Source organism: Pseudophryne corroboree, chromosome 2 (genome assembly GCF_028390025.1).
Source record: "Pseudophryne corroboree isolate aPseCor3 chromosome 2, aPseCor3.hap2, whole genome shotgun sequence".
Taxonomy (NCBI): Eukaryota; Metazoa; Chordata; class Amphibia; order Anura; family Myobatrachidae; genus Pseudophryne; species Pseudophryne corroboree.
The window spans coordinates 539,321,716-539,346,496 of NC_086445.1; the positions used below are offsets into that span (position 1 = coordinate 539,321,716).

At 44.4% G+C, this 24,781-nt stretch overlaps 1 protein-coding gene across 2 annotated transcripts in view; it reads left to right on the top strand.

The window, feature by feature from the left end:
• Positions 1 to 23,614, top strand: part of LOC135034440 (protein kinase C delta type-like) — a 40,593-nt gene extending 16,979 nt beyond the window's left edge. For both annotated transcript variants that reach the window (XM_063954261.1, XM_063954260.1), the window contains 6 exons: positions 8,176 to 8,267; positions 9,129 to 9,191; positions 9,940 to 10,078; positions 19,246 to 19,401; positions 21,307 to 21,435; positions 22,406 to 23,614. In XM_063954261.1, the coding sequence (XP_063810331.1) occupies positions 8,176 to 8,267; positions 9,129 to 9,191; positions 9,940 to 10,078; positions 19,246 to 19,401; positions 21,307 to 21,435; positions 22,406 to 22,537 (711 nt within the window). In that variant the 3' untranslated portion in view covers positions 22,538 to 23,614. The remainder of the gene's footprint in view (positions 1 to 8,175; positions 8,268 to 9,128; positions 9,192 to 9,939; positions 10,079 to 19,245; positions 19,402 to 21,306; positions 21,436 to 22,405) is intronic.
• The last annotated feature ends 1,167 nt before the right edge of the window (positions 23,615 to 24,781 follow it).

The window sequence follows — 24,781 nt, forward strand, 5'->3', positions numbered from 1 at the left end:
TAGGAGTGGCACTGCAGTGTCACGCAGGATGTCCCTTCCAAAAAACCCTCCCCAAACAGCACATGACGCAAAGAAAAAAAGAGGCGCAATGAGGTAGCTGTGTGAGAAAGATAAGCGACCCTAGTGGCCGACACAAACACCGGGCCCATCTAGGAGTGGCACTGCAGTGTCACGCAGGATGTCCCTTCCAAAAAACCCTCCCCAAACAGCACATGACGCAAAGAAAAAAAGAGGCGCAATGAGGTAGCTGTGTGAGTAAGATTAGCGACCCTAGTGGCCGACACAAACACCGGGCCCATCTAGGAGTGGCACTGCAGTGTCACGCAGGATGGCCCTTCCAAAAAACCCTCCCCAAACAGCACATGACGCAAAGAAAAAAAGAGGAGCAATGAGGTAGCTGACTGTGTGAGTAAGATTAGCGACCCTAGTGGCCGACACAAACACCGGGCCCATCTAGGAGTGGCACTGCAGTGTCACGCAGGATGTCCCTTCCAAAAAACCCTCCCCAATCAGCACATGATGCAAAGAAAAAGAAAAGAAAAAAGAGGTGCAAGATGGAATTATCCTTGGGCCCTCCCACCCACCCTTATGTTGTATAAACAAAACAGGACATGCACACTTTAACCAACCCATCATTTCAGTGACAGGGTCTGCCACACGACTGTGACTGATATGACGGGTTGGTTTGGACCCCCCCCAAAAAAGAAGCAATTAATCTCTCCTTGCACAAACTGGCTCTACAGAGGCAAGATGTCCACCTCATCTTCACCCTCCGATATATCACCGTGTACATCCCCCTCCTCACAGATTATCAATTCGTCCCCACTGGAATCCACCATCTCAGCTCCCTGTGTACTTTGTGGAGGCAATTGCTGCTGGTCAATGTCTCCGCGGAGGAATTGATTATAATTCATTTTAATGAACATCATCTTCTCCACATTTTCTGGATGTAACCTCGTACGCCGATTGCTGACAAGGTGAGCGGCGGCACTAAACACTCTTTCGGAGTACACACTTGTGGGAGGGCAACTTAGGTAGAATAAAGCCAGTTTGTGCAAGGGCCTCCAAATTGCCTCTTTTTCCTGCCAGTATAAGTACGGACTGTGTGACGTGCCTACTTGGATGCGGTCACTCATATAATCCTCCACCATTCTATCAATGTTGAGAGAATCATATGCAGTGACAGTAGACGACATGTCCGTAATCGTTGTCAGGTCCTTCAGTCCGGACCAGATGTCAGCATCAGCAGTCGCTCCAGACTGCCCTGCATCACCGCCAGCGGGTGGGCTCGGAATTCTGAGCCTTTTCCTCGCACCCCCAGTTGCGGGAGAATGTGAAGGAGGAGATGTTGACAGGTCGCGTTCCGCTTGACTTGACAATTTTGTCACCAGCAGGTCTTTCAACCCCAGCAGACCTGTGTCTGCCGGAAAGAGAGATCCAAGGTAGGCTTTAAATCTAGGATCGAGCACGGTGGCCAAAATGTAGTGCTCTGATTTCAACAGATTGACCACCCGTGAATCCTTGTTAAGCGAATTAAGGGCTGCATCCACAAGTCCCACATGCCTAGCGGAATCGCTCCGTGTTAGCTCCTTCTTCAATGCCTCCAGCTTCTTCTGCAAAAGCCTGATGAGGGGAATGACCTGACTCAGGCTGGCAGTGTCTGAACTGACTTCACGTGTGGCAAGTTCAAAGGGCATCAGAACCTTGCACAACGTTGAAATCATTCTCCACTGCACTTGAGACAGGTGCATTCCATCTCCTATATCGTGCTCAATTGTATAGGCTTGAATGGCCTTTTGCTGCTCCTCCAACCTCTGAAGCATATAGAGGGTTGAATTCCACCTCGTTACCACTTCTTGCTTCAGATGATGGCAGGGCAGGTTCAGTAGTTTTTGGTGGTGCTCCAGTCTTCTGTACGTGGTGCCTGTACGCCGAAAGTGTCCCGCAATTTTTCTGGCCACCGACAGCATCTCTTGCACGCCCCTGTCGTTTTTTTAAAAAATTCTGCACCACCAAATTCAAGGTATGTGCAAAACATGGGACGTGCTGGAATTTGCCCATATTTAATGCACACACAATATTGCTGGCGTTGTCCGATGCCACAAATCCACAGGAGAGTCCAATTGGGGTAAGCCATTCCGCGATGATCTTCCTCAGTTGCCGTAAGAGGTTTTCAGCTGTGTGCGTATTCTGGAAAGCGGTGATACAAAGCGTAGCCTGCCTAGGAAAGAGTTGGCGTTTGCGAGATGCTGCTACTGGTGCCGCCGCTGCTGTTCTTGCGGCGGGAGTCCATACATCTACCCAGTGGGCTGTCACAGTCATATAGTCCTGACCCTGCCCTGCTCCACTTGTCCACATGTCCGTGGTTAAGTGGACATTGGGTACAACTGCATTTTTTAGGACACTGGTGAGTCTTTTTCTGACGTCCGTGTACATTCTCGGTATCGCCTGCCTAGAGAAGTGGAACCTAGATGGTATTTGGTAACGGGGGCACACTGCCTCAATAAATTGTCTAGTTCCCTGTGAACTAACGGCGGATACCGGACGCACGTCTAACACCAACATAGTTGTCAAGGACTCAGTTATCCGCTTTGCAGTAGGATGACTGCTGTGATATTTCATCTTCCTCGCAAAGGACTGTTGAACAGTCAATTGCTTACTGGAAGTAGTACAAGTGGGCTTACGACTTCCCCTCTGGGATGACCATCGACTCCCAGCGGCAACAACAGCAGCGCCAGCAGCAGTAGGCGTTACACGCAAGGATGCATCGGAGGAATCCCAGGCAGGAGAGGACTCGTCAGACTTGCCAGTGACATGGCCTGCAGGACTATTGGCATTCCTGGGGAAGGAGGAAATTGACACTGAGGGAGTTGGTGGGGTGGTTTGCGTGAGCTTGGTTACAAGAGGAAGGGATTTACTGGTCAGTGGACTGCTTCCGCTGTCACCCAAAGTTTTTGAACTTGTCACTGACTTATTATGAATGCGCTGCAGGTGACGTATAAGGGAGGATGTTCCGAGGTGGTTAACGTCCTTACCCCTACTTATTACAGCTTGACAAAGGGAACACACGGCTTGACACCTGTTGTCCGCATTTCTGGTGAAATACCTCCACACCGAAGAGCTGATTTTTTTGGTATTTTCACCTGGCATGTCAACGGCCATATTCCTCCCACGGACAACAGGTGTCTCCCCGGGTGCCTGACTTAAACAAACCACCTCACCATCAGAATCCTCCTGGTCAATTTCCTCCCCAGCGCCAGCAACACCCATATCCTCCTCATCCTGGTGTACTTCAACACTGACATCTTCAATCTGACTATCAGGAACTGGACTGCGGGTGCTCCTTCCAGCACTTGCAGGGGGCATGCAAATAGTGGAAGGCGCATGCTCTTCACGTCCAGTGTTGGGAAGGTCAGGCATCGCAAACGACACAATTGGACTCTCCTTGTGGATTTGGGATTTCAAAGAACGCACAGTTCTTTGCGGTGCTTTTGCCAGCTTGAGTCTTTTCAGTTTTCTAGCGAGAGGATGAGTGCTTCCATCCTCATGTGAAGCTGAACCACTAGCCATGAACATAGGCCAGGGCCTCAGCCGTTCCTTGCCACTCCGTGTGGTAAATGGCATATTGGCAAGTTTACGCTTCTCCTCCGACAATTTTATTTTAGGTTTTGGAGTCCTTTTTTTTCTGATATTTGGTGTTTTGGATTTGACATGCTCTGTACTATGACATTGGGCATCGGCCTTGGCAGACGACGTTGCTGGCATTTCATCGTCTCGGCCATGACTAGTGGCAGCAGCTTCAGCACGAGGTGGAAGTGGATCTTGATCTTTCCCTAATTTTGGAACCTCAACTTTTTTGTTCTCCATATTTTATAGGCAGAACTAAAAGGCACCTCAGGTAAACAATGGAGATGGATGGATTGGATACTAGTATACAATTATGGACGGACTGCCACGGTTAGGTGGTATAAAAAAACCACGGTTAGGTGGTATATATTATAATAATAATACAATTATGGATGGACGGACTGCCTGCCGACTGCCGACACAGAGGTAGCCACAGCCGTGAACTACCGCACTGTACACTGGTTGATAAAGAGATAGTAGTATACTCGTAACAACTAGTATGACACTATGACGACGGTATAAAGAATGAAAAAAAAACCACGGTTAGGTGGTATATATTATAATAATAATACAATTATGGATGGACGGACTGCCTGCCGACTGCCGACACAGAGGTAGCCACAGCCGTGAACTACCGCACTGTACACTGGTTGATAAAGAGATAGTAGTATACTCGTAACAACTAGTATGACACTATGACGACGGTATAAAGAATGAAAAAAAAACCACGGTTAGGTGGTATATATTATAATAATAATACAATTATGGATGGACGGACTGCCTGCCGACTGCCGACACAGAGGTAGCCACAGCCGTGAACTACCGCACTGTACACTGGTTGATAAAGAGATAGTAGTATACTCGTAACAACTAGTATGACACTATGACGACGGTATAAAGAATGAAAAAAAAACCACGGTTAGGTGGTATATATTATAATAATAATACAATTATGGATGGACGGACTGCCTGCCGACTGCCGACACAGAGGTAGCCACAGCCGTGAACTACCGCACTGTACACTGGTTGATAAAGAGATAGTAGTATACTCGTAACAACTAGTATGACACTATGACGACGGTATAAAGAATGAAAAAAAAACCACGGTTAGGTGGTATATATTATAATAATAATACAATTATGGATGGACGGACTGCCTGCCGACTGCCGACACAGAGGTAGCCACAGCCGTGAACTACCGCACTGTACACTGGTTGATAAAGAGATAGTAGTATACTCGTAACAACTAGTATGACACTATGACGACGGTATAAAGAAAGAAAAAAAAATACCACAGTTAGGTGGTATATATTATAATAATAATACAATTATGGATGGACGGACTGCCTGCCGACTGCCGACACAGAGGTAGCCACAGCCGTGAACTACCGCACTGTACACTGGTTGATAAAGAGATAGTAGTATACTCGTAACAACTAGTATGACACTATGACGACGGTATAAAGAATGAAAAAAAAACCACGGTTAGGTGGTATATATTATAATAATAATACAATTATGGATGGACGGACTGCCTGCCGACTGCCGACACAGAGGTAGCCACAGCCGTGAACTACCGCACTGTACACTGGTTGATAAAGAGATAGTAGTATACTCGTAACAACTAGTATGACACTATGACGACGGTATAAAGAATGAAAAAAAAACCACGGTTAGGTGGTATATATTATAATAATAATACAATTATGGATGGACGGACTGCCTGCCGACTGCCGACACAGAGGTAGCCACAGCCGTGAACTACCGCACTGTACACTGGTTGATAAAGAGATAGTAGTATACTCGTAACAACTAGTATGACACTATGACGACGGTATAAAGAATGAAAAAAAAACCACGGTTAGGTGGTATATATTATAATAATAATACAATTATGGATGGACGGACTGCCTGCCGACTGCCGACACAGAGGTAGCCACAGCCGTGAACTACCGCACTGTACACTGGTTGATAAAGAGATAGTAGTATACTCGTAACAACTAGTATGACACTATGACGGTATAAAGAATGAAAAAAAAACCACGGTTAGGTGGTATATATTATAATAATAATACAATTATGGATGGACGGACTGCCTGCCGACTGCCGACACAGAGGTAGCCACAGCCGTGAACTACCGCACTGTACACTGGTTGATAAAGAGATAGTAGTATACTCGTAACAACTAGTATGACACTATGACGACGGTATAAAGAAAGAAAAAAAAATACCACGGTTAGGTGGTATATATTGTAATACAATTATGGATGGACGGACTGCCTGCCGAGTTCCGACTGCCGACACAGAGGTAGCCACAGCCGTGAACTACCGCACTGTACTGTGTCTGCTGCTAATATAGACTGGTTGATAAAGAGATAGTATACAATACATACAACAATATACTACTATACTGGTGGTCAGGCACTGGTCACCACTAGTCACACTGGCAGTGGCACTCCTGCAGCAAAAGTGTGCACTGTTTAATTTTAAATTAATATAATATTATGTACTCCTGGGGGCTCCTGCTATAACAACCTGCAGTGCTCCCCAGTCTCCCCCACAATTATTATAAGCTTTGCCTTTTATACATTGATGTGCAGCACACTGGGCTGAGCTGAGTGCACACAGACTGAGTCACACTGTGTGACTGGCTGCTGCTGTGTATCGTTTTTTTTCAGGCAGAGAACGGATATAGCAGAGAACGGATATATTATATTAAAATAAATAAAAGTTAACTAACAACAACTGCACTGGTCACTGTGGTAAACTCTGTCTGACTCTGCACAATCTCTCTCTCTCTTCTAATCTAATTTCTAATGGAGAGGACGCCAGCCACGTCCTCTCCCTATCAATCTCAATGCACGTGTGAAAATGGCGGCGACGCGCGGCTCCTTATATAGAATCCGAGTCTCGCGAGAATCCGACAGCGTCATGATGACGTTCGGGCGCGCTCGGGTTAACCGAGCAAGGCGGGAGGATCCGAGTCTGCTCGGACCCGTGAAAAAAACATGAAGTTCGTGCGGGTTCGGTTTCAGAGAAACCGAACCCGCTCATCTCTAATAATAACCACTTAATAATACATTAATAGTAATATATAATAATTGTATTCAACAATATATGGCCATACAGAACAGTAAAATTAATGTGGACTCATACACATAAAAAACCCATCTGTGCTATCTGAGGGAGGCAGGGGGATCGGCTTTGTCTGCTATTCCCACAACAGTGGATGTTTACACAGCTCAGCTTTTTCTATATGAAGCGAACAATAAGAAGTTTATCGGACTCCATATATGCTTAGCCCCCGGCTTGTGCTACTTAAGGAAGGTAGGAGGGTCGGCTTTGCTTCTTACCCACAACAGTACTTTATACAGTCCAGTTTTCCTGCATGATGCTTTTAATGTGAGTGACTTGGGGCCTTATTCAGGTTTGTTAGCAAAACCCCCCCAAAAAAACAACGCACTAATGGGCAAAACCATGTGCACTGCAGGTGGGGCAGATGTAACATGTGCAGAGAGAGTTATATTTGGGTGGGGTGTGTTCAAACTGAAATTGAACTTGCAGTGCAAAAATAAAGCAGCTGGTATTTACCCTGCACCTACTGTAGCAGATTCTATTTCTGGGCATCTTTCCATCTTAATAATAATACTAAGATGACTTTTATGTAGAAAACAATTTTATGTATTACTTTTATTATAGTATCATACCTCTACTCTATTACACACTGCATCTGTAATTCAGCACATATGTTTAACCTGACTAAAATAAGCTAACCCTGTATTTTGCAGTTAGATTTGATTGCAGACAATGCACAACCCACAGGAAATTCAGATATTCTGTCTCTATCCATCTCATCAAATAATTTACTCATTAGCCCAGTTATTAATTATACCCTATAATTATAATTTATCACCGCAATAATAAATTGAAGACTAGCGGCATGTAATAAAAATCACTTGCAGCTATAGGGGCTCTGATAGGTGCCTGTTCTAGTGTTTGTAATAGTATAGAGATCACTAATACGATCTCTTTACTTATGTGCGGTCTGACTGCACATATGTGAGCGGGGAGTGTCAGGGAGGGATCCTATAGATCCCTCTCCTAGTACCTTTTGTGGAATATAGCCCATAGGCTACAACGGATAACCTACTGGGGCCAAGGTGGTGTTACCTACCGGGGCCAAGATGGTGCTACCTACCGGGGCCAAGATGGTGTTACCTACCGGGGCCAAGATGGTGCTACCTACCGGGCCAAGATAGTGTTACCTACCAGGGCCAAGATGGTGTTACCTACCGGGGCCAAGATGGTGTTACCTACCGGGGCCAAGATGGTGTTACCTACCAGGGCCAAGATGGTGTTAGTTAACGAGGCCAAACGATGTCATGCTTTACATTCTGGAACTTGGTAAATTTGGCATTGAAGCAATCGCCACAGAAATCTATGGAGGCTGCTTTTGCAATTGAAAACTGGGAATCACAGTGAGTTATGTGCTGTCTGTAGATGCCAATGATTAGGAACATTAATATATCATAATATGTCTTCTAACAGGAGCTCCTCTTCCTGGGAATGGAGTATGCCAATGGAGGAGACCTTTATGACCTATTGGAAAGAACTGGTGCCTTGGACCTAAACACGGCAACGTAAGAGCTGAAAGGAGACTGAGTGGATGAGTGTCTGGTCACAGAATACATTCAGGGTTACAGGGATTGGTGGATGGAGTCATTGTATTAATATAATATATGTAATATGTAAGAGTCAGACATGTAATGATGGATTCTGGATCAGCATTGGCTGAATGACATTCATATGGTGGCCCATACACATCACATTTGTGTCATGGTCATGCATGAAAGCCTCCACTGGTATTGGTGTGTGCACTAATATACTCATGTCAGCATTACATCTCTGCACTGACTGGTACAAAGGCCTATTCTGCCTTCTATTGTCACTCACAACCAGGTGACATCTGAATGTGAGATATCCCATAAGACAGGGGCCCATGTATCAAACAATATTTGTGGCTGTGTCCGTGAAAACACTCATTTTCTGGGGCTAGCCACAAATATTATGTACCCCAGCAATGTAAGAAGGAGGGATCGCAGCAGGTATCTCCCCGGAAGTGGCCGCTGTGTGATCTTAGCTGACCGCGCATGCGCAGTAGCCCCGGCAGCCATCACAGCACATGGCAGGGATGAGATCCTTTCAGAGTCCTTGTTCCTGCAGGTGCTGATTGATACATCAGCTCGTTGTGATCACATATTGCAATGTGATCCTGGGAAGTAAGATCCCGCTCAGATCACATTGAATATACAATCTATGATAAATGCCCCCCAGTGTGCTATACCGTCCTGAGCAGTAGGGAGAGGTGTTATCAGTGTGTTATGTATTTATGTAGTGAGTTGTACATCCCAGTGTCACATGGTACAGGTGTAATTCTGTGTGTAGCCTCTTTCTAAACCTGTTACAGATGGTTACAGTGGTTTCCTTTCTTTCTCTGCCAGTTTCTATGCAGCGGAGATTGTGTGTGGACTGGAACATCTGCATTCCAAGGGCTACATCCATCGGTAAGTACATCTATCCTCTCATTGTAGTAGATCATTGTTTCCTGTCTCAGTTCTGACGCTAATATTATATGTCTTTGTACACTTGTGTCTTATTTACAATGATGAGTGCAGGAGACTGACCATACACAGATAGGGCCTGATGCTGGGTTGTATGGAAATCACCCTGAGCTGCATGCATGGAAGACGTGTGTATATTCCCCATATGCAGAGCTGTAGGCGTCTTGCTGTGCGCCCGCCTTCTATGTGTATGATTGGTTTACTTCTAATCAACGCTATCAGTGCACACTTGTACCTACCCTATACTAGGTGTAATAGATACACCTGGTCACAGCCATATTTACTCTTACACCTAGAATAGCCGCAGTGATACACCCTCACTGAGCTTGGTCTATATGAGACATACGTCCCAACATCGTCAATGTCCAAATAGGGACACTGCTGCGTGCCAAAGGCACACGCCCATGAAAAGGGGCAGTGGCCTCATGATAAGGGGGTGTGGCTTTGTTGGAATGCCCGCGATTGCGAGCCACGAGCCCATTTCCGTCACTATGGGGCATACCCAGTGCTCTGTGAGCTGCAGGCCAAGCCCCCAGCCTCTCTGCTTCCTGTGAATAGACGCTGTGCACATTGATTATGGGAAAACCCTTTGTAGTGTTTAATTGCATATTGAAAGATGTAATTGTAAGTTATGTCATGTGCTGGTCCATCTCAGCAGCTTGTTTTACTTAGAGGATCTTCCTTTTTACAGAGACATCAAACCAGAGAATATTCTCATCCATGGAGACGGCCATATTAAGATTGCAGATTTGGGCCTTGCATTAAACAACATGCATGAAGGAGACGTCGCCACTGAATATGCAGGAACAACAGGCTATATTGCCCCCGAGGTGAGTTATAAAGGATATTAGTAGATTTCTCATATATAGGACTAAGGGAGTAGTTCAGACCTGATCGTACCAGCAAATTTGTTAGCAGTTGGGCAAAAACATGGGCCTAATTCAGACCTGGTCGCAAGCAGGCGTTTTCTGCACTGCTGCGACCAGGTAGACGCCGCCTACAGGGGGAGGGGGTAATCGCTGTGCAGGGGTGCGAATGCATGTGCAGAGAGCTGCACAAACAAAAGTTTGTGCAGTCTCTGCACAGTTCAGGACTTACTCAGCCGCTGCGATGATCCGGCCAGGAGCTGACATCAGGAACCCTCCCTTCAAACGGCTGGACACGCTTGCATTTCTTCGGACACTCCCTGGAAACGGTCAGTTGACACCCACAAACGGCCTCTTCCTGTCAATCTTCTTGCGATCGCCAGTGCGATCACTTTCTTCGGTAAGTCCGTTGCTTCCTTGTCACTGGGGAGACCTCGCGCATGTGCTTTGCGGTGGATACGCATGCTCAGTTCATACCCGATCGTTGCGGTGCGAAAACGCACAGCAGTGATCGGGTCTGAATGACCCCCCCATGTGCACTGCAGGTGGGGCAGATGTAACATGTGCAGAGAGAGTTAGATTTGGGTGGGTTATTTTGTTTCTGTGCAGGGTAAATACTGGCTGCTTTATTTTTACACTGTAATTTAGATTTCAGTTTGAACACACCCCACCCAAATCTAACTCTCTCTGCACATGTTATATCTGCCCACCCTGCAGTGCAAATGGGGGATAATTCAGACCTGATCGCTCGCTAGCTTTTTTTTGCAGTCCTGCATTCGCATAGTCCCCACCCATCAGGGAGTGTATTTTAGCTGTGCAAGTGTGCGATCGCATGTGCAGCCGAGCGGTACAAAAAAACTTTGTGCAGTTTCTGAGTTGCCCAGAACTTACTCAGCTGCTGAGATCACTTCAGCCTGTCCGGGGCCGAAATTTACGTCAGACACCCGCCCTGCAAAGGCTTGGACATGCCTGTGTTTTTCCAACCACGCCCTGAAAACGGTCAGTTGTCACCCACAAATGCCTTCTTCCTGTCAATCTCCTTGTGATCGGCTGTGCGAATGGATTCTTCATAAAACCCAGTGGCAAACGCAGGATTTGCATGGGGGGGGGGGGGGTTTCCAGAACTGGGCGGAGCCAATCACGGGGGTGGGGACTGAGGTGACCCAGTATATGCTGGGTCCGTAAAACTAGTGTGTGTGTGTGTGTGTGTGTGTATGTATATATATATATATATATATATACATACACATACACACATACATATTAGAGATGAGCGGGTTCGGTTTCTTTGAATCCGAACCCGCACGAACTTCACTTTTTTTTCCACGGGTCCGAGCGACTCGGATCTTCCCGCCTTGCTCGGTTAACCCGAGCGCGCCCGAACGTCATCATGACGCTGTCGGATTCTCGCGAGGCTCGGATTCTATCGCGAGACTCGGATTCTATATAAGGAGCCGCGCGTCGCCGCCATTTTCACTCGTGCATTGAGATTGATAGGGAGAGGACGTGTCTGGCGTCCTCTCCATTAGAATAGAGATAGATAGATTAGATAGAGAGAGATTGTGCAGAGTCGCAGACAGAGTTAGTTTACCACAGTCAGTGACCAGTGCAGTTGCTAGTTAACTTTTATTTAATATAATATATCCGTTCACTTCTCTCTGCTATATCCGTTCTCTGCCTGAAAAAAAAAACGATACACAGCACAGTCAGTCACACAGTGTGACTCAGTCTGTGTGCACTCAGCTCAGCCCAGTGTGCTGCACAGTCATCAATGTATAAATTAAAAGCTTATAATTAATTGTGGGGGAGACTGGGGAGCACTGCAGGTTGTTAGCAGGAGCCAGGAGTACAATTATATTAATTAACAGTGCACACTTTTGCTGCAGGAGTGGTGACCAGTGCCTGACCACCAGTATAGTATTGTTGTATACTACTAATATCTCTTTAAATATCAACCAGTCTATATTAGCAGCAGACACAGTACAGTGCGGTAGTTCACGGCTGTGGCTACCTCTGTGTCGGCACACGGCAGGCAGTCCGTCCGACCAGAATTGTATTATTTATTATTATATACCTACCACCTAACCGTGGTTTTTTTTTCATTCTTTATACCGTCATAGTGTCATCCTAATTGTTACGAGTATACTACTATCTCTTTATCAACCAGTGTACAGTGCGGTAGTTCACGGCTGTGGCTACCTCTGTGTCGGCACACGGCAGGCAGTCCGTCCGACCAGAATTGTATTATTTATTATTATATACCTACCACCTAACCGTGGTTTTTTTTTCATTCTTTATACCGTCATAGTGTCATCCTAATTGTTACGAGTATACTACTATCTCTTTATCAACCAGTGTACAGTGCGGTAGTTCACGGCTGTGGCTACCTCTGTGTCGGCACACGGCAGGCAGTCCGTCCGACCAGAATTGTATTATTTATTATTATATACCTACCACCTAACCGTGGTTTTTTTTTCATTCTTTATACCGTCATAGTGTCATCCTAATTGTTACGAGTATACTACTATCTCTTTATCAACCAGTGTACAGTGCGGTAGTTCACGGCTGTGGCTACCTCTGTGTCGGCACACGGCAGGCAGTCCGTCCGACCAGAATTGTATTATTTATTATTATATACCTACCACCTAACCGTGGTTTTTTTTTCATTCTTTATACCGTCATAGTGTCATCCTAATTGTTACGAGTATACTACTATCTCTTTATCAACCAGTATACAGTGCGGTAGTTCACGGCTGTGGCTACCTCTGTGTCGGCACACGGCAGGCAGTCCGTCCGACCAGAATTGTATTATTTATTATTATATACCTACCACCTAACCGTGGTTTTTTTTTCATTCTTTATACCGTCATAGTGTCATCCTAATTGTTACGAGTATACTACTATCTCTTTATCAACCAGTGTACAGTGCGGTAGTTCACGGCTGTGGCTACCTCTGTGTCGGCACACGGCAGGCAGTCCGTCCGACCAGAATTGTATTATTTATTATTATATACCTACCACCTAACCGTGGTTTTTTTTTTCATTCTTTATACCGTCATAGTGTCATCCTAATTGTTACGAGTATACTACTATCTCTTTATCAACCAGTGTACAGTGCGGTAGTTTACGGCTGTGGCTACCTCTGTGTCGGCACACGGCAGGCAGTCCGTCCGACCAGAATTGTATTATTTATTATTATATACCTACCACCTAACCGTGGTTTTTTTTTCATTCTTTATACCGTCATAGTGTCATCCTAATTGTTACGAGTATACTACTATCTCTTTATCAACCAGTGTACAGTGCGGTAGTTCACGGCTGTGGCTACCTCTGTGTCGGCACACGGCAGGCAGTCCGTCCGACCAGAATTGTATTATTTATTATTATATACCTACCACCTAACCGTGGTTTTTTTTTCATTCTTTATACCGTCATAGTGTCATCCTAATTGTTACGAGTATACTACTATCTCTTTATCAACCAGTGTACAGTGCGGTAGTTCACGGCTGTGGCTACCTCTGTGTCGGCAGTCGGCAGGCAGTCCGTCCATCCATAATTGTATTATTATTATAATATATACCACCTAACCGTGGTTTTTTTTTCATTCTTTATACCGTCATAGTGTCATACTAGTTGTTACGAGTATACTACTATCTCTTTATCAACCAGTGTACAGTGCGGTAGTTCACGGCTGTGGCTACCTCTGTGTCGGCAGTCGGCAGGCAGTCCGTCCATCCATAATTGTATTATTATTATAATATATACCACCTAACTGTGGTTTTTTTTTCATTCTTTATACCGTCGTCATAGTGTCATACTAGTTGTTACGAGTATACTACTATCTCTTTATCAACCAGTGTACAGTGCGGTAGTTCACGGCTGTGGCTACCTCTGTGTCGGCAGTCGGCAGGCAGTCCGTCCATCCATAATTGTATTATTATTATAATATATACCACCTAACCGTGGTTTTTTTTTCATTCTTTATACCGTCGTCATAGTGTCATACTAGTTGTTACGAGTATACTACTATCTCTTTATCAACCAGTGTACAGTGCGGTAGTTCACGGCTGTGGCTACCTCTGTGTCGGCAGTCGGCAGGCAGTCCGTCCATCCATAATTGTATTATTATTATAATATATACCACCTAACCGTGGTTTTTTTTTCATTCTTTATACCGTCGTCATAGTGTCATACTAGTTGTTACGAGTATACTACTATCTCTTTATCAACCAGTGTACAGTGCGGTAGTTCACGGCTGTGGCTACCTCTGTGTCGGCACTCGGCAGCCCGTCCATAATTGTATATACCACCTAACCGTGGTTTTTTTTTCTTTCTTTATACATACATACTAGTTACGAGTATACTATCTCTTTATCAACCAGTCTATATATTAGCAGCAGACACAGTACAGTGCGGTAGTTCACGGCTGTGGCTACCTCTGTGTCGGCACTCGGCAGCCCGTCCATAATTGTATACTAGTATCCAATCCATCCATCTCCATTGTTTACCTGAGGTGCCTTTTAGTTGTGCCTATTAAAATATGGAGAACAAAAATGTTGAGGTTCCAAAATTAGGGAAAGATCAAGATCCACTTCCACCTCGTGCTGAAGCTGCTGCCACTAGTCATGGCCGAGACGATGAAATGCCAGCAACGTCGTCTGCCAAGGCCGATGCCCAATGTCATAGTACAGAGCATGTCAAATCCAAAACACCAAATATCAGTAAAAAGCCTCTTTTTTTCTTTGCGTCATGTGCTGTTTGGGGAGGGTTTTTTGGAAGGGACATCCTGCGTGACACTGCAGTGCCACTCCTAGATGGGCCCGGTGTTTGTGTCGGCCACTAGGGTCGCTAATCTTACTCACACAGCTACCTCATTGCGCCTCTTTTTTTCTTTGCGTCATGTGCTGTTTGGGGAGGGTTTTTTGGAAGGGCCATCCTGCGTGACACTGCAGTGCCACTCCTAGATGGGCCCGGTGTTTGTGTCGGCCACTAGGGTCGCTAATCTTACTCACACAGCTACCTCATTGCGCCTCTTTTTTTCTTTGCGTCATGTGCTGTTTGGGGAGGGTTTTTTGGAAGGGACATCCTGCGTGACACTGCAGTGCCACTCCTAGATGGGCCCGGTGTTTGTGTCGGCCACTAGGGTCGCTAATCTTACTCACACAGCTACCTCATTGCGCCTCTTTTTTTCTTTGCGTCATGTGCTGTTTGGGGAGGGTTTTTTGGAAGGGCCATCCTGCGTGACACTGCAGTGCCACTCCTAGATGGGCCCGGTGTTTGTGTCGGCCACTAGGGTCGCTAATCTTACTCACACAGCTACCTCATTGCGCCTCTTTTTTTCTTTGCGTCATGTGCTGTTTGGGGAGGGTTTTTTGGAAGGGACATCCTGCGTGACACTGCAGTGCCACTCCTAGATGGGCCCGGTGTTTGTGTCGGCCACTAGGGTCGCTTATCTTACTCACACAGCGACCTCGGTGCAAATTTTAGGACTAAAAATAATATTGTGAGGTGTGAGGTATTCAGAATAGACTGAAAATGAGTGTAAATTATGGTTTTTGAGGTTAATAATACTTTGGGATCAAAATGACCCCCAAATTCTATGATTTAAGCTGTTTTTTAGTGTTTTTGGAAAAAAACACCCGAATCCAAAACACACCCGAATCCGACAAAAAAAATTCGGTGAGGTTTTGCCAAAACGCGTTCGAACCCAAAACACGGCCGCGGAACCGAACCCAAAACCAAAACACAAAACCCGAAAAATTTCAGGCGCTCATCTCTAATACATATACACATATACATAGCATATTAAACATGCATACATATATCAGGGACGTGCGGTGAGCTAAATATCTCAGGAGGCACTGACTAGCACCAGAGCCAGATTTACATGCAATATTTGAGCCAAAGCGTACATCTGGGCATTATACACAGGTGCAGCAGTATAAACTCCTGGAAATTTGGTGACTTTTGATCAGAGATGTGCGGAAAAGTTAGCCAGGTGAGGCACTGCCTCCCCTGCCATAGACTTTTTACTCCAGAGTTTTGGCTATACAAATTATTAGAATAATGCAAAGAAGATATTTCAAACATATTTTTAGTATTTATTATATACTTTATGCAGTCAAAACTCTGGCACAAACGTTAGTATGACAGGAAAGGCTCTGCCTCACCTGCCTCACCCCACCGCATGTCACTGACATATATATATATATATATATATATATATGTACACACACATACAGTACACATATATGTGTGTGTGTGTGTGTGTTTGTGTTTATATGTATGTATGTATATATACATGAGTATATATGTATGCACATGGATATATATGTACTATAATTAAAATAAAGTAAACTTTTATTGCACTTACAAGTGCCACCAGGAAGACAGCAGGCTGCAGAGGACGCTAGACAGCCATTAATAATACTCATGCAGCTAAAAATTATTATTTTTTAGTGGAGGGGGGTTTCTGGGTGCTCGGAACCCCCCCCTGGGTGCGCCACTGAATCCCATCGCACAGCAACGATCCTCTTTGTACCCGACCGACAATGTTTTGCCCAACTGCTAACAAATTTGCTGCTACGATCAGGTCTGAATTACCCTTTTAATCTAATAGCCTCCCGAGTTCACTGAGAGGGTTATTCAGGTTTGTTAGCAAATCAAAAAGGCACACTAATGGGCAAAACCGTGTTGCACTGCAGGTGGGGCAGATATAACATGTGCAGAGAGAGTTAGATTTGGGTGGGTTATATTGTTTCTGTGCAGGGTAAATACTGGCTGCTGTATTTTTATACTGCAATTTCGATTTCAGTTTGAACACACCCTACCCAAATCTAACTCTCTCTGCACATGTTACATCTGCCCCACCTGCAGTGCAACATGATTTTGCCTATTAGTTTGAGTCTGCCCGATTTTGAAACCAACAATTATTTTAGGTTGTTTTAGAATTTTGTTGCTGCTTTAAAAAACGGGCAGACTCGCACAAAGGGGGTCATTCCGAGTTGTTCGCTCGTTGCCGATTTTCGTTATATTGCGATTAGTCGCTTACTGCGCATGCGCAAGGTTCGCAGAGCGCATGCGCTTAGTTATTTTACACAAAAGTTAGGTATTTTACTCACGGCATAACAAGGTTTTTTCATCGTTCTGGTGATCGTACTGTGATTGACAGGAAGTGGGTTTTTCTGGGCGGAAACTTGCCGTTTTCTGGGCGTGTGCGAAAAAAACGCTTGCATTTCTGGGAAAAACGCGGGAGTGTCTGAAGAAACGGGGGAGTGTCTGGGCGAACACTGGGTGTGTTTGTGACGTCAAACCAGGAACGAAACTGACTGAACTGATCGCAGTGGCTGAGTAAGTCTGGAGCTACTCAGAAACTGCTAAGAAATTTCTATTCGCAATTCTGCTAATCTTTCGTTCGCAATTCTGCTAAGCTAAGATACACTCCCAGAGGGCGGCGGCTTAGCGTGTGCAATGCTGCTAAAAGCAGCTAGCGAGCGAACAACTCGGAATGAGGGCCAAAGTCCAGCAACTCGGAGGCTATTACATTTAGCCCATAATTTATCCTAAATAGCAAGTACGCTTGTACAGATAATTATATCTTCCTCAGGATGACCTAAGCACAAGTAGAAGGCCACGTTGTAGTACATCATATCTCAGTTATTTAGCTTGCGAATATATACAATAATAAAGCACAAAATGATGCTGCAGTCAGGGGAGGTTTATGAGAGGAGGGATCCCATGTGCAGACTCTGTGGTATTACGGTACAGTAGCCTCTGGCAATGTGGATCTCCGGGAACATATTGCCCGTGCCCTGTTCCCAGAGACTTTTCTACTGCACATGCGCATATCTCCGGGAACATGATGCAGTGGGGATTTGTGCTGCGACTGCAGCACCGACGCGGGACATCAGAGAGGTAAGTATATAAACATGGGTTCAAGCTATGAATATGTCAGTGGTTGCTGTCTATTTCTTTATTTTTTATCTATTGATAGACATAGAGAAAGGGAGGCAGAGAGAGGCAGATCTCCACTTTTTGGTTTTCAAGAGACCAGGAAATGATGTTATAACATTTGAGGGCTTATTGGTCAGGCCCTTTAGTCCCAGTAGTCACGCGGAAACAGGGCTAAATGCCACAAATTTAAGTAAAAAGGCTACTAAGTCTCTGTGATATCTCCAGCATTCCTGTAGGTAATAGCGCACACTGCAGTCCCCCTACAATGTGCGGGAATGTAATTGTTGTGCTATTTATCAAGCTCAGAAAAGTAAATGTTTTGGGAGTTTGACAGTGTTAGTAAATGCCATCTTCATATGGTGTTAGCTTTCTTATCAATTGAAAGAGGATTCAGAGTGTGTAGAATGATCCCCTTGGTTGTAAATGTTTGAGAAAAGCTGGTACCACTAAGGGTTACTACTATCATCCCCACCAACATGTAGGAGGAGGGATCTTCAGGATCTGGGCGCACTATTGCACATGCTTGGTCTGCTGACTGTGCCAGGACAAGTGGGGTGTGCCAGTATCGGAGATATCTGCTGCGGCCTCCCATCTTTGCTCATAAACGCAGCCCATATAGGTTTCTAATTTGTACTGATCCATAGGTTTATGATGTATAGGTATCCATAGGATCCCTCTCCAGTTACTCTTGATATGGCATGAGATATGGAGCCAAGGAGCTTGGTAAATTCAGCAAAACACCAGTCCCTATAGAAACTTATGGGGCTGCTATTGTGAGTGATAACAGGGAACCACAGCAGGCACTGTATCTCCAATAGCTGCTGTGCTCCCCTGCACATATATTATTTGAATACTTATTACTTACAGGTACCTCATGACAACATGTGTTTTGGGAGGATTTTCCACAAATATTTATTGATAAATAGGCTCCATAAAGTGATAAAATCAGTAAATAAAATATATTACTTTTTGTGTATAACATTTACCAGTATAATTATTCTAATTAGTGATCTGTTACATGTATGTATTATTTCCTTTGACACATGTGAACTCCCCAATGAAAAATTGCTCTTACACCAATGTATGTGAGTTAGTACAGTGTATACTGTTCAGACTTATATTAACATTATTGTGAATAATCCTATAGCATATAGTAAATTATGTCATTCTTTTGGCAGATGGAAGATTTCCTCGGGTATAACACCTCGGCAGACTGGTTCTCATTTGGAGTTGTCCTATTCCAAATGCTGACCGGACAATCCCCGGAAGATAGCAGGCTAGTTGGCGTACAGGACTTTTCATTAGACCCTGATGCTGAAAACATCATTGAAAAGGTGAGTGTGAGTAAGTGCTGAGTATGCAGCTCAGGTTGCCAGATCACTCTTTGACTTTGTTGCAGGATAGAAAACAGAGAGTTGTAGTAAATGGAGTGCATTCACAGGAGGGAAGTGTTACCAGTGGAGTACCCCAGAGATCTGTACTTGGGCCAGTGCATTTTAATATCTTTATTGGTGACATTACTAATGGCATTAAAGGGAAAGTATGCTTTTTTGCAGATGACACAAAGGTATGCAACAGGGTAGACACACCAGGAATGGTAAAACATGCAAAATCATACACTTGGGTCTCAAAAGTCCAAAAGCTATATATAGTATTAATGGCACTATACTGGAAACTACTGAGGAGGAAAGGGATCTAGGAATCACTAGTTCAGGTGACATAAAGGCAGTTAAACAATGTAACAAAGCAATAAGGAAGGCTAGTCAAATGCTTAGTTGCATAGGGAGAGGAATCAGCAGCAGAAATAAGTAATAATGCCACTGTATAGGTCATTGGTACGGCCTCATCTAGAATACTGTGTTCAATTCTGGTGGCCATATCTTCAGAAGAATATTAATACTTCAGAGACTGTACAAAGAAGAGCAACTAAAATGGTGCATGGCCTACATCACAGAACTTACCCAGAAAGACTAAAATATCTCAATATGTAAAGTATGGAGCAGAGAAGGGAAAGGGGGGATATGATAGAAACTTTCAAATATATCAAGGGTTTTAACAAAGTCCAGGAGGGAAACATTCTTCAAATGAAGAGAAGTATTAGAACACAAGGACATACACTGAGACTGGAGGGAGGTAGGTTCAGGGGAAATTTGAGGAAAAATTACTTCACAGAAAGAGTTGTGGACAAGTGGATTAGCCACCCATCAGAGGTGGTAGAGCATAAGACAGTACAGCAATTTAAGCATGAATGGGATAGGCATAAGTATATCATTTACAAAGAAATAAAGATCAAATAAGGTTTGAGGTAAACATATGGTAAAATAGGGGCAGACTAGATGGGCCAAGTGGTTCTTATCTGCCAACACATTCTGTTTTCCCAATATTGTTATATTGGGCATCGCATCCACCACAGCAATGGAGGGATCGCAGCAGGTATCGGATACTTGCAGCGATCCCTCCTTTATACATTCCAGGGATACACAGTATTTGTGGCTAGCTGCTGAAAACAGGTGTTTTTTGTGACAGCCGTAAATACTGTTTGATAAATGGGCCTCTTAGTCTATAATCTCAATGAAGAAGAAATTACCCTTGGAAAAGCGTCTATATTGGTCTTACAGGTTCCCAAGGAAAGGTTTTAATACTTTTCAGTGTCCTGCATCAGTGTTCAGAGACAATTTCCAATTTCTACATAAGGTGCAAGTTACACTTCTCTGCCCTGGGTGTATGTCTTACTCCTGTTACTCTGATCCCGCCTGAAGGTCAGGCATGGAGCATTTCCTATCTGATACCCAGTAAGAGGAGAGGGGGAGGGGCAGATGGAATCGGCCTTGTCTGATTTTTTTTTATTTTTTTTACTTATCTCCACATTTACTGATGGCAGCCCTGGTTACTGCTGTGTGTGTTATGCATTATGTATGGGGGTAACCCCAGCGCAGACACGCAGCATGTGTATTTCATACCTGTGCCATGTATTAAATGACTGACCTGAGAACCCAACATACATCATTTAAAACACAGATATCATATACATATTTCTTTTGAAGTCTAAAAAATGATTGTGTAAACGACCTGTTACCTATCACACATTTATTCTTGAATATGATGTGGCAAAAGCTTGTCTGTCACTTGTTTGATGCTGCAAGTAAATAATATCTAATGAATGTCTAGATATATATGGGTCACACAATTTCATTTGCAGCTCAGCTGTTAAATGATTATGGTCTTGTTGCTCTTTTCAGCTCCTGTGTGAAGATCCTGATAAGCGTCTGGGTGTGGATGGTGTAATTAGAGACCATCCCTTCTTCTGGAGTATGGATTGGGAGAGGCTAGAGGCCCGCAAGATACCACCCCCATTCATACCCAGCAAAGTAAGTGCACTGTTATACCCCTTTACATTGCCTGAGGCGGGTCGCACACGGGAGCCTGACACAGGTGCTTCCTGCATGTGACCTGCCTCAGGCCCCTCATCGCTGCTGTCTCCAACCCGGCATATTGCCGGGTTGGTAACGTCAGCAGTGACGCGGCGGGGGCTGCGCTTAGAGATCATATGATCCCCAAGCGCTGCCCATCCACACAGAGTGAACAGGAAATGGGTCGCATTGACCCGGCTTCCTGTTCACACAGCACAGTGAGCCGGGTTGAATATGCGTTCAACCCTGCTCGCTACTCGAGTTGGAATACTGGGTAGCTCAGCCCGGTTTATTCCAACTGGGCCCTTTCAGACCACACAGCAACATGGGTTATGCGCGCTCATGTGCAATAACCCGTGTAAAAAGCTGGCAGTCTAAGAATCTTGTACTGTGTACAGTATGTCTGTGGTGTGTATGTATAAAGCTGCCATGGCTCATTTCTTACTGACATTTGGTGTAGTCAGTATATAAATTGCAGTCAGATGATAATTGGTACAGGTGAATGTGAATTCCCCTGATATGAAAACAATATTATTAAATACTTGTATTGTCTGACAGGGTTGGGCCTAGCAGTGGGGATTCCGGCGGTCAGAATACCGACCCCAGGATCCTGGCTGCATTATGCCTGGGGGGGGGGGGGGCAGGGGAGGTGGGGGCAACAAAGCCCCTTGCAAGCTTGTGGCTTGCTGTGCTTGCCACAGGTTGTTCCCACTATATGGGTGTCGTGGACACCAACGAGTGGGAATGATCCCTGTTAGCATACCGACTGTAGGGCTTTTGATCGCTCAGTATCTCGGCATCGGCATGGTGACCACCGGGATCCCGAGCGCCGGTCAAATGACCAGATCCCGTATGACGTATATACAGTAAGGGCGTTCTCTCTCCCTGCTTAGATAAAATACATGTCTCTTATTTCTTCTCTCTGCAGCCACCTAAGAAGTCGCTTCCACACCTGGCGATCTCAGATCTTCTGTCAGCTACACCATCAGCCTGTGAGTCACCAATTAGTTCCGTCCACCAGGAACTCTTCTGGGGATTCTCATTTGAGACCAGGATATAGCTGTCCTGCTGCAGATTACATCGGGGAACCCTTCATGAGCTCTGCTGCACTTGATATGGCATAACATCACCCATCCATTCTCTGAGGCCCTTGTAACCAGTAACTATATCATCTGACGTTTCCTCAGTGAAGATAAGATCTTTAAACATCCTTGCCATCCTTGCCATAATAACATCATTTATTTAAATGTACACTGCAGTGAGCTTCTGAGCCTCTACGTCCCAAGCTCCAGTATCCATCAGAGGATGATAGAGAAGTAAGATCTAAGGAGTGTGATTGGCCGGCTATGGGGAAGGTGGAGGCCGGACTTTTTTTTTCTCTATCATCCTCCCACAAAGGAGAGGGATATAATAAGTTATCCAACTATTATAATATCATTTATGTAAATTTACACTCTGCGTGAGCTTGTGAGCCTCTACATCCAAAGCTCCAATATCCCACTCCCCTTATACTATATATACATGTAATGGCTGCGCTCCCCTGTAAATTTGTCACATGTCACTACCATTTCCAGTATTCCACCTACTGGTTCTGAGCTCTCATATCCCTATTGTATTCTAGATCTAGTTACTTCTGTCTTGTCCTCGATCGCAGACTCCAGTGTTTACTTTTTTGGATCTCCCCGTTTTTCCCTGGCACTATAGTACCACCCTCTTTCTCTTGTTTTCTGTCTTTGAGCAGCTCCTCTCTTCTTTGAGTCTTTCGTTCTATCGGCATTGACTCGGGTCACTCAGTCAAAGGTTAAGCTCATACTACCACCAGTGGCGTAAGTCCTGATGGCATCCCAGTACCGGTAGGCACATAAAGCCTTATGGGAAAAGCGGCTATTATAGGCAAGAAGACCTGCTGGTGAGTTCTACGAGTCTTAACCCAGGGTGTACAAGGGTCACTATCCAGAAGATCTTCAGGGGCAACAAACCCTTCTGATAGAAAATTCTTCAGTTGTAACAAAATTTTGTATACAAATGAATTTTAACTTATATACCTATATATTTATTACAGCTCTGCCTATTATTACAGAGTAAATATATAAATTGCAGATTTTTTTCTCAGAAATTTTTAAATTAAAGCACTACATGTCATACAATAAAGACATTGTAAATACAACATTTTCAGTGTACAGTCTCTTCATTGTAGGGAGATAATAGAACAAATGTAAAAAAAGAAGACAATATGCAAATATAACATGTATGGTTGCGGATAGAGTGTATTTAACACAGAATTTCAGTATCTGGCAATGAAAAGATCCAATTTAAATTATCACTAAGACAAATTTAAATATTGTGTTTTACCATGAATTGAAGATATCTAAAAATTGCTGTAGTACTGTCTTGCGGGCTGCCGTACTGACCAATAAAAGAAGTCATCTACATCCTTGCTGACTCTCACTGAGGGTGGAAACATGCCAAATATTGCCCATTCTGCTGTGAAGGGAACATGGGTAAGTAATGATGCTTCAGCATATTGTTTAACTTGCAAGCAGAATATCCTAATGGGCATGACCAAAGACCGTGATAAAGATCTGCATTGGATTCCCCACATCTATAGCAGGCATGGGTAAGAGATTGTCCCATGAGGAAACTCATATGTGGTGACAGATAAGCTCTGTGAAAAATGTTTAAAAACATTTCTGTATATATTGAAGAGGGCAAGATTCTGCATGAAGTTGTACGAGCAGCAAGAAAATCGTTGATTTCATAATTAGATAAGTTAGAGACAACCACTGTGCCAGCCCTTTAGTTGAAGCCAAATGATCTAAGTTGATTCTGAAATGTTGATAATAATGGGAAATAGCTTTTTTCAACAGGAGGTTTAGTTAGAAGGGCATGTTCTGGATTTTCCCAGTCTTTGAGCCTAATTCAGATCTGATAGCAGCAGCAAATTTGTTAGCTAATGGGCAAAACCATGTGTACTGCGGGGGAGGCAGATGTAACATGTGCAGAGAGAGTTAGATTTTGGTGGGTTATATTGTTTCTGTGCAGGGTAAATAATGACTGTTTTATTTTTACACTGCAATTTAGATTTCAGTTTGAACACCCCCCACCCAAATCTAACTCTCTCTGCACGTGTTATATCTGCCCCACCTTCGGTGCACATTGTTTTGCCCATTAGCTAACAAATTTGCTGCTGCAATCAGATCTGAATTAGGCCCATTGTCCGAGAACATCTGTATCACAGATCTAGTATAATGTTTGGCTTGCAGGAAGGCCAGAGGGTATCCCATCAAAGTGCCATGTATCTCCA